The sequence below is a fragment of the Propithecus coquereli genome, unplaced genomic scaffold, assembly GCF_000956105.1.
Source record: "Propithecus coquereli isolate 6110/MARCELLA unplaced genomic scaffold, Pcoq_1.0 Scaffold301, whole genome shotgun sequence".
Lineage (NCBI taxonomy): Eukaryota > Metazoa > Chordata > Mammalia > Primates > Indriidae > Propithecus > Propithecus coquereli.
In genome coordinates this window covers 3,391,645-3,403,087 of record NW_012148631.1, presented here as the reverse complement: position 1 = coordinate 3,403,087, position 11,443 = coordinate 3,391,645, and the positions used below count along the sequence as shown (strand labels likewise).

General features: G+C 49.7%; 1 protein-coding gene across 1 annotated transcript in view; it reads left to right on the top strand.

Moving 5' to 3' along the window:
* The first annotated feature begins 5,095 nt into the window (after positions 1-5,095).
* The window catches only part of STK10 (serine/threonine kinase 10), a 115,103-nt gene continuing 108,755 nt past the window's right edge, over positions 5,096-11,443 (top strand). Inside the window, exon 1 of the mRNA XM_012649734.1 lies at positions 5,096-5,446. Within this exon, the coding sequence (XP_012505188.1) occupies positions 5,291-5,446 (156 nt within the window). The 5' untranslated portion in view covers positions 5,096-5,290. The remainder of the gene's footprint in view (positions 5,447-11,443) is intronic.

Genomic DNA, 11,443 nt, shown 5'->3' with positions numbered 1-11,443 from the left:
TTCCAGGTGTTATGGTTTGAATGAAGGTGTCCTCTACAAAATTCATATTGAAACCTAATCCCTAAAGCAATACTATTGAGAGGTGTAGCCTTGGGAGGTGATTCAGTCATGAGTGCTCTGCCCTCGTGAATGGGATTGGATTAGCTTCCTTATAAATGTCTCGAGGTTAAAGGGAGTGCTCTCTTGCGCTTCCGTCCCTTCTGCCAGGTGAGGACACAGCAACAAGAAGCCATCTTAGAAACAGAGAGCAGCCCTAACAAGACACCAATCCTGGTGGCACCTTAATCTTGGACTCCCAGACTATAGAGCTGTAAGAAATAAATTTCTATTGCTTATAAAGTACTCAGAATGTAGTAGTTTGTTATAGCACCACAAATGGACCAAGACACCAGGAATGCAAGACTATTTCAATCAGTGAAATTCACCACATTTATTGACTACAGGAGAAGAATCATGATTAATTCAATAAAAGCAGAAAAAACATTTTATAAATTTTCAGAGCTATGATAAAAAAAAATTATCGCCAGGCGCGGTGGCTCACGCCTGTAATCCTAGCACTCTGGGAGGCTGAGGCGGGCGGATTGTTTGAGCTCAGGAGTTCGAAACCAGCCTGAGCAAGAGCGAGACCCCGTCTCTACTAAAAATAGAAAGAAATTAATCGAACAACTAAAAATATATAGAAAAAATTAGCCGGGCATGGTGGCGCATGCCTGTAGTCCCAGCTACTCGGGAGGCTGAGGCAGAAGGATTGCTTGAGCCCAGGAGTTTGAGGTTGCTGTGAACTAGGCTGACACCACGGCACTCACTCTAGCCCGGGCAAAAAGAGTGAGACTCTGTCTCAAAAAAAAAAAAAAAAAAAAATATTGGACCAAACAAGAATTCCTATTTGCACTGTTACTGTTTAACATAAAACGAGATCCATTTGCTAGAGATCCTACCAAATGCTACAGGAAAGGAAAAGAAATAAGAAACGTATTAATGAGGATTATTGTAGCAGAGCTGTACAAAGCCCCTTGATGTGGACTTGCAGGTGTTTTCTTGGCCCCCAGGCACAGGGCAGGCTGGAAGTGCTGAGGAGTTAATGTCCCAGGGAGTAGCCCTTAGTCAAGGACAGATGGGACTTAGAGGAAATTCTCATCTCCTGGCTTCTCGGGTGGGCTGACTCTGAAGTGTGTTCAGAGCTCCCCAGTATGACTGAGTTGGATTCTGGGGGAAGACAACGGAAGACAACTCTCAAATGCTTTTTCTGTGACATTAAGACCATGTGACTTTTCTACCTTACCCTGACAATGCAGTGTCTTACATTAGTAGATTTCCTGATGTGTTACAGAACCATTCTTTTATGCCTGGATAGACCTTTCGTGGTCATGATATTTTTGCTCACCTCCAGTTTGACCTTTGTTGGGGCTCAGAAAACATACCCCCAAATGAAGGCTGCAGAAGCAAAAGTTTTTCTCTGACCTTCTCCTGTCCTCCTGCCTCTCGGTCCCATTCTTCCCCTGGGCTAGCCATAGAAACTAGAATCCCCAAGGCGGGGCATAAAAGCCAGAACCCCTTTTCCCAAAAGCCAGCTGTAAAACCTAAAATTATTCTGTGTAAAAAAAGGTCATCAAGAATGCATCTCGGCCGGGTGCGGTGGCTCACGCCTATAATCCTAGCTCTCTGGGAGGCCGAGGAGGGAGGATTGTTTGAGCTCAGGAGTTTGAAACCAGCATGAGCAAGAGCGAGACCCTGTCTCTACTAAAAATAGAAAGAAATTAATCGGACAACTAAAAATATATAGAAAAAATTAGCCGGGCATGGTGGCGCATGCCTGTAGTCCCAGCTACTCGGGAGGCTGAGGCACAAGGATCGCTTGAGCCCAGGAGTTTGAGGTTGCTGTGAGCTAGGCTGACGCCACGGCACTCTAGCTGGGGCAACACAATGAGACTCTGTCTCAAAAAAAAAAAAGAATGTATGTGGCCTGTCTCGTTTGACTGTAGGTCCTCAGACTCCCATTGCAGAGAAGGTCCTGCCCCACACCCAGGAGGAAGGATGCTGCCCAGAGAGGTGGAGAGCAGCCTAGACAGACAGGCCTCGCTGGGTTCCCCAGCCCGTCAGCATTAGACCCTGCGCTTTTCGTGCAATCATATTGCTACACAGTTGCCCACACTTTGCTGAACCTAAGCATAAAAATGGACAATTTCCCCCACATCTCTGGGTCTTCATTTTAAAGGCTCCTGTGTATACATGTTAAGTAAATGTGTATGTCTTTGCTCCCATTGATCAATCTACCTTATGTCAGTGACTTTTTGGCAAATCTTTAGGGTGTCAAGGCCCTTGGTCCCTACACCTCGCTAACATTTATTTTCCCCATCTATTTCAGAAGTGAGATTAGTCTAGTTTTTTTTTATTGTCTTTATCTAGTTATAGGAAAGCCCATCTCATAAAATGAGTTGAGTAGATTTCCTTCATTTTCTATCTTTTGAAGGAATTTATATAAAGGGAGACATTATTTGTAAAGCCACATAGGCCTGATGTCTTTCAGTGGAGATTGATTATTGATTTGATTTCTTTATTGGTTATTAGTCTATTTAGGTTTTTATTTCTTATTGAAATTATTTTATCTTTTAGATATCATTTATCATTTATATTTTATTCTTGATAATTACCCATTCCATGTAAATTAAAACATTTATTTCTATAAATTTGTTTAAAATATCATTTTATGCTTTTCAAAATCTCTACAGTATCTGATATTATGCTCCCTTTTCATTTCTTCTGGTATTTTTTCTTTCTCTCCCCAACTCTTTTTTTCTTTTTCTTTTATCTGTTAGTTATTTCAAAGAAGTAGCTTTGGTTCTGTTGAAACTTTCTGTTTTTCTTATAATGTTACTGAGGTATAATTTACACATCATAAAATTTACCGATTTATAAAAATATAATAAAAATTTACAATTCAGTGATTTGGGGGTTAATTTACCGAGTTGCGAAATCATCACTGCAGTTCAGCTGTAGAACGTTTTCATCACCCCAATAAGACTTCACTGTCTACTTTTAGTTAATTTCCCTTTCACATCCAGCCCCAGGCAACCATTAATCTACTTTTTGTCTGTATAGATATGCCTTTTCTAGACATTTTGTATAAATGGAATCATGTAACGTGGTCTTTTGTGTCTGGCTTCTTTCACTTAACATAATGCTTTTGAATGAAGCTTTCCATTTTCATTTCTCATTTCATTTTTCTTCTCGAGCTCTCAGGGCTGGTCAGACCCCTCTGACCTCCATCTCCACCCAGGGGCCAACAGCTTCTGGGGAAGTCAGAGCCTTCATCTAGCGGGGAAGCGACCCTCTTGGTCCCCCCCATTCCCTCCCTATAGTTGGTCAAATGAGCTCAAACAAATGAAAGACCAACCTTTCCACACGTTCTGGGAGGTTCCAACATGGGCTGACTTGATGACAGCAGTCTTGCGCATTTCCTTCTTTTAGTACTAAAGACCCTCTAAAATTCCAATACTCATCCAGTTGCGGGAACATTTTGAACTGTTCGGCAACCCCCAGTCGGGGCACCCTTTGCGCCGACCACCAACCACCAGCATGGCAGGCTTCTTTAGCTGGCGTTTCCGATTTAAGGCTAGCCTGGGGTTTGCACACTGCTCAAGGGATATTTTCGAACAATGTCCCGAGGAAGGGGTGAAAACACCTCAACATAGCCGTTCTCTGGGGTTGGGGTTCTTGGAAAGTGCTATTTGCTGAGATTCAACTTGTTTATGAGAGAGGGTCACCTTAATAAGCCTTGCAGGCTGCCCACCCCCCAGCACTTTCTGTTTGGAAGCCACCTAGAAGATTCTAGTAAAAGCATTTTAAAACTCTCTGTAGGACAAACAGGCACCCGTAGCAGTGAAGTGAGTCAAACCGCCAGGATCGAGGATCAAAGGGGTCAAAGTTGGGGACGGGTATTTGTATACACAAGGAGTGCAATGCGCACTACCTGAAGGATGGACATATTTGAAACACGGACTTCGGTGGGGGGGGTAACCAAGGGCAACACACGTAACCTAAACATATGTACACTCATAATTTGCTGAAATAAAAAAAAAAAGATATAAAAGAAAAGGAATTCATAATACAATAATACATACTTGGTAGGTAAAAGGCTGGGCATGATTACCCTAAAAACATAATAAAGTAATTAGATGCTTACCCCTGGCAAGTTTAGATTTAAGTGAAATAGAACATTAAATCGATATATTTTCAACACACACAAAAAAAAGGGGTCAAAGTTGACTTTAGTTTGACCTGTAATATGCTCATTTTTTTTTTAAATTGGGAAACTAAGAATAAGACGGTTTTTAGGTATTATGCAAATGTACCTGCAAACCCATCACGAAGCCTGAGATGCATAAGTCGCAAAGGCGCGCCTTCTCTCAGCCCTGTAATGCGGGCAGGTTTGTGGACGGCGGCGGGGGAGCCCCTGGGAGGCAGGACGTGCGTGGGGAAAGTTAGGCCTGCAGGGACTGCCGCGGCCCCAGGGCGCCGCACACTAGGAGGCAGCAGCGCGCCGATGGCCCGCCGCCGACTGGTCGCCAGGATGCGCGCCCCAAGCAAGCGCCCTCGCTCTCCGGGCGTCCCCGTCGGAAAAGTGGGGCCAGCAGGACAACCTCCCCGGGAGTTGCGGGCGGATTCAGTGCGCTAACGCGGCTCACCTTCTTGGCACTGACGACGATCAGTGGGCGTTCGCGAAATGCCAGCTGGCTGCCCCTCTCGCTCCCGCCAGTTTTGGGAGCCACGCGGCGCAGCTGTCTCCTCAGACCCGGGACGGCCGTTCGAGCGGTCCCCTAAGCTCCCCAAAGCCCAGCCCGCGGCGCGCGGCGCGAGGTGCGCGGGGACTACAGTTTCCAGAGTGCCCTGCGGCGACGGGCGGAGCCGGGGAGCCCCCGCAGCCACTTAGGGGGTCTCGGGGAGCGGCAGGTGGAGCCGGGCCGGTGGGCGGGCGCGGGGCCGGTCCCCAGAACGCGTCCGGGGCTCGTGGGCTGGGCTGGGCTGGGCGCGGGTGCGGCGCGAGTGGGGCTGGCGCTCGGGAGGCGGCCCGGGGGACGGGACAGGGCGGGGGCGGGGACGCGGCCGCCTGCGCGGTTCCGGGTGCTCCCGCCGCGGCGCTGCCCAGGGCGCGTTGGACGGGGTCTGGCTGCGAGGAAGGGCGGGTCTGGGGAGAGCCCCGAGCGCCGCGGCGTCCTCCTACCATCCCCGCGGCCGCCCGAGCCACAGCCGGAGCCGGCGCTGCCTCGCCCCCGCTCGCGCGCCCCCAGTCATGGCTTTCGCCAATTTCCGCCGCATCCTGCGCCTGTCTACCTTCGAGAAGCGAAAGTCCCGCGAATATGAGCACGTCCGCCGGGACTTGGACCCCAACGAGGTGTGGGAGATCGTGGGCGAGCTGGGCGACGGCGCCTTCGGCAAGGTTTACAAGGTGAGGACGGGGGAGGTGGGTGGCCGGGCGCGTCGAGCGGCTCCGGAAGGAAGGGGCGCCGGCCCCGGTCAGCCCGGCCCCGGCTCGGGAAGACGCACGGGGCTGCCCGGCCCTGAGCTTGGGGTCCCGGGCCCCGCGCTGGCGATTCTTGTCTTGGGGGGAACCTCACCCAGCCCGGGCGACTCCCTGCGCGCTGGGCGCCCCCTCTGGGCTCCACTGCCGCCCCTACCTCGGCTTCTGAGCACTTCCTGTGCGTCCCGCACCGCGCTGGGCGCCTCTGGGGGAGACAAAGCAGCGCTTATAGGACCTCGGCATTCGAGAAGGCCACTCCGGGAACCCTCCCTAAAACTGTCATACGAGGCATCACAGATGCTTTGGGAATGCCTAAGCGATAGGGACAGAGAAAGTCATCTGCGCCTGGGAGGGCTGGGAGTTGGGAACACACCTGAAGTGAGGGCAAGGTGTGGCTTGGGAAGGTGGGCTGGACCGAGGAGGAGGTCAAGGTCTCATGAATGCGCAGCTTCGAGGAACAGATCTGATTCTGTACGTCTGAGTCACAGCTCGGGAATCTCCCAGTCTGCAGTTACCTCTCCCTTAGGGGAAGACCCGGTGGAGAGCTTTTGTGGACGGGTGGGTGGGGCAGAACTGATTGAATCAGTTTGCGGCCACACGTTTGCAGCAGGACGTTGTATGGTTTCTGCTCTTGTGAGCCAAGTCTGAGTTGCTGAGTTGTTTTAGGGACCAAAACACCTACAGTTTGACTCCACCCTTTCCCTGATCTCCTTGTCTCTACGAAAACTTACTGGGAGACTCCCACTTGTTAAGCTGGTGTATAACTCCAGGAGAGTGCCTCCTTCCTAAGCCAGCCATTTTCCTCCTTGGGGCTGTTGTAGCTTGTAGTCCACTCTGACCCCAAGATTGCCCTTTCAGGAGGCTGGACTACTGAGAGGGCTCCCTCAGGCCCCCTGGGTCAGGACTTGATCTCTCTGACATGAAAGTGGTCTAGAGCCTAGTTACCAAGGCGTAGTTCCTGGATGACTAGAATTAGCATTATCTGCGACCTTGTTAGAAGTGAACAATCTCAGGCCCACCCCAGTTGAGAAGCACTGCTCTAGAGGCTTGGAGTGGTAGCCATTTTGAGACCAACCAGGCCCATCCGGGCCCCTTTTGTTACCTTACCACCTCCCCTCTGAGCCCGCACTTCCTGTTACTGGGGCAAGGCACCCCCATTGGAGCAAAGGCCCTGTGGTCGGAGCTGGAGCGTTTGGACTGCCCTCATTTGCTGCCCTACGTTGCCCGAGCGCTTCGCACATATTTGAGGGCAGCCCCACACCCTTTCTTCTCTCATCTTTCCTTGACTCTTCTCAGAGCTGTGTCTTCCTCCTAGTGGCACCAGAAAACGTTCCTCAGCCTCTCGGCTCTCCCTGAACACCCTGCCAGTGTCCTTGCCCGCCGAGGACAGAGCCTGCTCCTGCAGATACGCTGACCACTGTGCGGGCAGCTGGACTCTTGGTCAGCCCACCACATCATCCACTTTCTCCAGAAGGTTCAGTTGGTGTTTTTAGTGCATGCTTGTGGTTCTCAATGATGTCTTTTGTCCATTAGGGGCTTTCAATTGCCTTCTTGTTCTCTCCCCCCGTGTATCCTGGCTTCACGTGGGTCATTTTCATTCCAACTTAAATGCAGAACTTTGCTTTCATGTTGGTAAGATTTCCCTTTGTCATTTTCGGTTGCCATTTCCGCCTGCTTTAGCCCTGTAAGACTCCGCTGCTACTTTGGAAGTTTCGTTCAAAGGAGCTCATCTGATTCACAAGTTATTTTGTCCCCTCCTGGTTCTCCAAAGTACATGGAAAGTCACTTTTTAAAAAGTGACTCCAGTTCTCCAAGCTGTGAGGAGGCTCCCCCAACCCATGATTTTCTCATAGTTAAGACAAGGGAGAGCGAGACTGAGAGAGCTGAGGATGCCTGATACACCTGGACAGTTTATTCTGTTATCTATTTAGTGTGTGCTCTGTTGATGCAACATAATCTCACGTTACGTGCAGGGGTGCTAGGGCCCAGAGAGGGGAAGGAACTAGAACCCAAGGCTCTGGGCTTCAGTTTAACACTTTTTCCTTAGTCACCAACTAAGGAAGACCCGGCCGGGCGCGGTGGCTCAGGCCTGTAATCCTAGCACTCTGGGAGGCCGAGGCGGGTGGATTGTTTGAGCTCAGGAGTTCGAGATCAGCCTGAGCAAGAGCGAGACCCCGTCTCTACTAAAAATAGAAAGAAATTGGCCAAACAACTAAAAATAGAAAAAATTAGCCGGGCGTGGTGGCGTGTGCCTGTAGTCCCAGCTACCCGGGAGGCTGAGGCAGGAGGATCGCCTGAGCCCAGGAGTCTGAGGTTGCTGTGAGCTAGGCTAACGCCACAGCACTCTAGCCCAGGCAAGAGAGTGAGACTCTGTCTCAAAAAAAAAAACTAAGGAAGACCCATCTTGAATCAAAGTTCCCGGTCACCCAGCCTGCCTGCCCTGGAGAGGTAGTGTTTACTCAGCCCTTATAGTTGAAGTTAAAGCAGGTACTGCTTTTGATAAAGACCTTCTAATCAAGGACCACGACTCCCACCCAGTTTCTTGTTCCCTAGCCTGGTCGCTATGGTAGCCCAAGCCAGAAATTCCATCTTGGTTTTATGGCAGGGACCAGAGATTCCCTTTTGACATGGCGCCTGGGAAAGCAGTTGGCCATGAGCTGGGGAGGGGTCGCCAGCACCATCTCTTCTCCCTGTCCTAGAAATAGCAGGTTTTTCTCCCAGCAGCCAAGGTGGTGAAGGCCTTCCTGAGGACTTCCTGGGCCTGTGAAGCCGTAAAGTGCAAGCTTGTCAACATTGTCAGGAGGGGACTCTGATGCCAGATTTCTTGACGAGAGTCTTAACGTCAGCAGTCTCTGAGACATAGAGCCTCTTCTCCCTGATAAGCCTGTATCCATCTGACCCAGGAGAAGATACAGTAGGATAGGATTGATTTTGTGCAAAGTCAAGCTCATTCTCATAGTCCCTTTGTGATTACAAATCGGTTTCAAAAGAAAATCATTTCTGGTCCATTACTAGAACACAAAGTAAAGCTTACAAGCTATGTAGTTTCAAAATTCTAACTATTGAAAATAATCTTCATTCTGAAGAGGAGGTAGAAAGAGGAAGAAGCGTTTGAGAGCTGCCTTTGGCAAGGTATCCTTGCTGCGCCAGCAGCGGTGAAACTGGTGCTCCTGCCCCGAACACCGCCAGGGAACATGCAGAAATGAAAAGAGTTAGGTTAGCAGGCTGAGATTATTTTTCTGATTCTTGAAAATTGCTTTGATTTTGATCTTTTATTTTCTTTAAACTTTTAAAATTCTTATTTTGCAAAACCAAGAGTTTGCAAAAAAAATAGCCAAAATTAAAAAGAAACAAAAAAATCACCCTAAGTCCCATCAATTGCTGTTGACATTTTGATGTATTTCCTTTCAGACTTTATGATTTTATGGTGACAGTTTTTTTCTTTGTGGTAGTTTTCGTGTGTATCTACAGTGTTTTATGCTATCTTTCATCCTTAAACTGTATTGTGCTAAACATTTCCCAGATACCTTCTGGGATGGCTCAGTGCCCCCTTGATCTTAATCTTATTGGATATTTAAGTAATTTCTCCCCCACCCTTATTTTTTACTATTAACAAGTTAAAATTGATTAAATGCTTGTCATGTGCCAGGCACTGTGCTAGGCACTTTATGTAATATATAATGTAAAATATATATATACCTTCCTAAAAATCAGCAATCTGTGCAAAATCACACAATAAAAACTAGAGGCCTTATGGGGAAAACAGCGTTAAGTGCCTAACACTCAAAAACTTCATCTGTTAAAAAAAAAAAGCTCAGAACCTAAAAACTAGTAGCACAGTTTTATACAAGTTACATGGAGAAGAAACACATGAATGTTTTGATAAGTGGGACGCCTTACCTTGAAAAAAACCCGCAGTGTGCTCGTGGTCGTGGGTGCCAGAAAGGTGGCAGCTGATGAAGCAATGGGAGTAGGAAGTTGATGGATGTTTGAGGTCAGTGTTTTGTGTGTTCCTTTTATGCCGAGAGCAGCTGGGTGCAGTTTTCTGCATTCACCTAGTGTTTTTTGTAGATAATCAATTGCACATAAGCCAATGCAACCTTAGTGTTATAATAAAATCACTCCCTAACATGTCAATGGCGTTGCAACAGAATCGACAAGTTTAATCGGGGTTTACTGCAGAGCTCACTGTACCTCAATGAACAACTTTGTAAAGTTCTTACTGTATTTTAATTTTTTTTTTTTTGTTTTTGAGCAGATCTTGCTCTGCTGCCCAGGCTGGAGTGCAGTGGCGTCATCATAGCTCACTGCAGCCTCGAACTCCTGGGCTTAAGTGATCCTCCTGCCTTGGCCTCCTAAAGTGCTGGGACTATGAGCATGAGCCGCTGTGCCCAGCCTTAAATTATTTTTTAAGCTAGACTTTCAGAAGGGAACTACTAGGTCGAAGGGTATACCTATCTGAGGGTGATTTTCACAATAAAATGAGATAAATTAATAGAGGTCTCCTTTGTCCCTTGCTGTTGCTGAAGGCCGGTCCCCAAATTCTCTTGGACCCCGCAAGAGCACAGGGACCTTGGCAGCTGCTGCTCAGACCTTAGGCGCCCCCTCCAGCTGTGCTGGCTTCGGCAGTGATGTGACATCCTGCCTGCCCTGCCTGGTTTAGAGGAAGCCAAGGTTCAGTGAGGTGTGACCCCTGGCAGCCTTTCCGCCCTCTGTAGGCCAGGGCCCTGCCCCTTCACCTCCTCTCCTGCCTGCTAGTTTGAGAGCCTGGGTTTCTGCTTCCTCTGGGGCTGCGGAAGGTCCCCCTCCTCTTTCTCCTCCTCCTCCTGCCCCTCCTCCCCCGGAAAGAGATCTGCCCCCAGGCAGTAACCTTATTTCCGCTCAGCCAAGTATTTTTAAACCCAAGTCCACGCTATTGTGAGTGGGTTTCTGACTCCTGACTTGGTCCTAAAATCAAAGTGGGCTGAGCTTCCTGGGGATGACGCCTGTCTGGGGGTCCGCTTGAGCGCCGGCTGCGCCTGCAGTCCTGGTGGGCTGACTTAGCACTTGCCACTCTGGGGAGTGCTCCAAAGCAGGCCGGAGCCAGGGAGCTGAACAAGCAGACCGCCCCATCCAGCGCCTCTCTAGTCGCCCAGCCTCCTGCGCTTGCCTGGACGAGGGGGAAAGCCCCAGGGGCTGTCACAGGACAGTCCCCCAAACTACCTTGGGTGGTCACCCCCAGGCCCAGCTGCTGCTGAGGGTAATAAAACAGGGTGGTGGTTAAGGGAAGAGATTTGGGGCTCGGTAGGATCTGGGTCCCAGTCCTGGCCCTGTTTGGACCCCAAGCAAGTGACCTCCCCCTCTGAGCCTGAGGCCGTGTCTGTGCAGGGGAGGTGCACCCTGGGCTGAGAGGGGCTAAGGAAGGGCGCACTTCCCCAACCAGCGAGCACTCAGGATGTGAAGACGACTTGTGATTGTTGGTGCTCTTGGTTCAAATGGAGATGGGCCTGCCCAGTTACTGCTGCTTCTGCTGGGGACAAGGCAGGTATGCTTTAGTGTTTGCAGCTCAGCTCTCGCACCAGGGCTTCCTGGTCTCAGCACTGCTGATGTTTTGGGCAGGATAATCCTTTCTTGTGGGGCTGTCCTGTGCACGACAGGATGTTGAGCAGCTCCCCTGGTTTCTACCCACAAGATGCCAGTACCCGCCCCCTCCAGTTGTGGAAACCAAAATGTCCCCAGACATTGCCACATCCCCGGGGGGAGGGGAGGCAGTATCACTCCAGTTGAGAGCCGCCGCCTCGCACAGATGAGTGTGCCTTTATTCAGTCCAGGAAATGGTAGCCATCCACCTCCTGCATCAAGCTTTGGGCGTACAATGAAAGATGTGGGCCTTGCAGCCAGGTGGACCAGGGTTCAAATCCTGGCTGTCCCATTTAGCAACTGTGT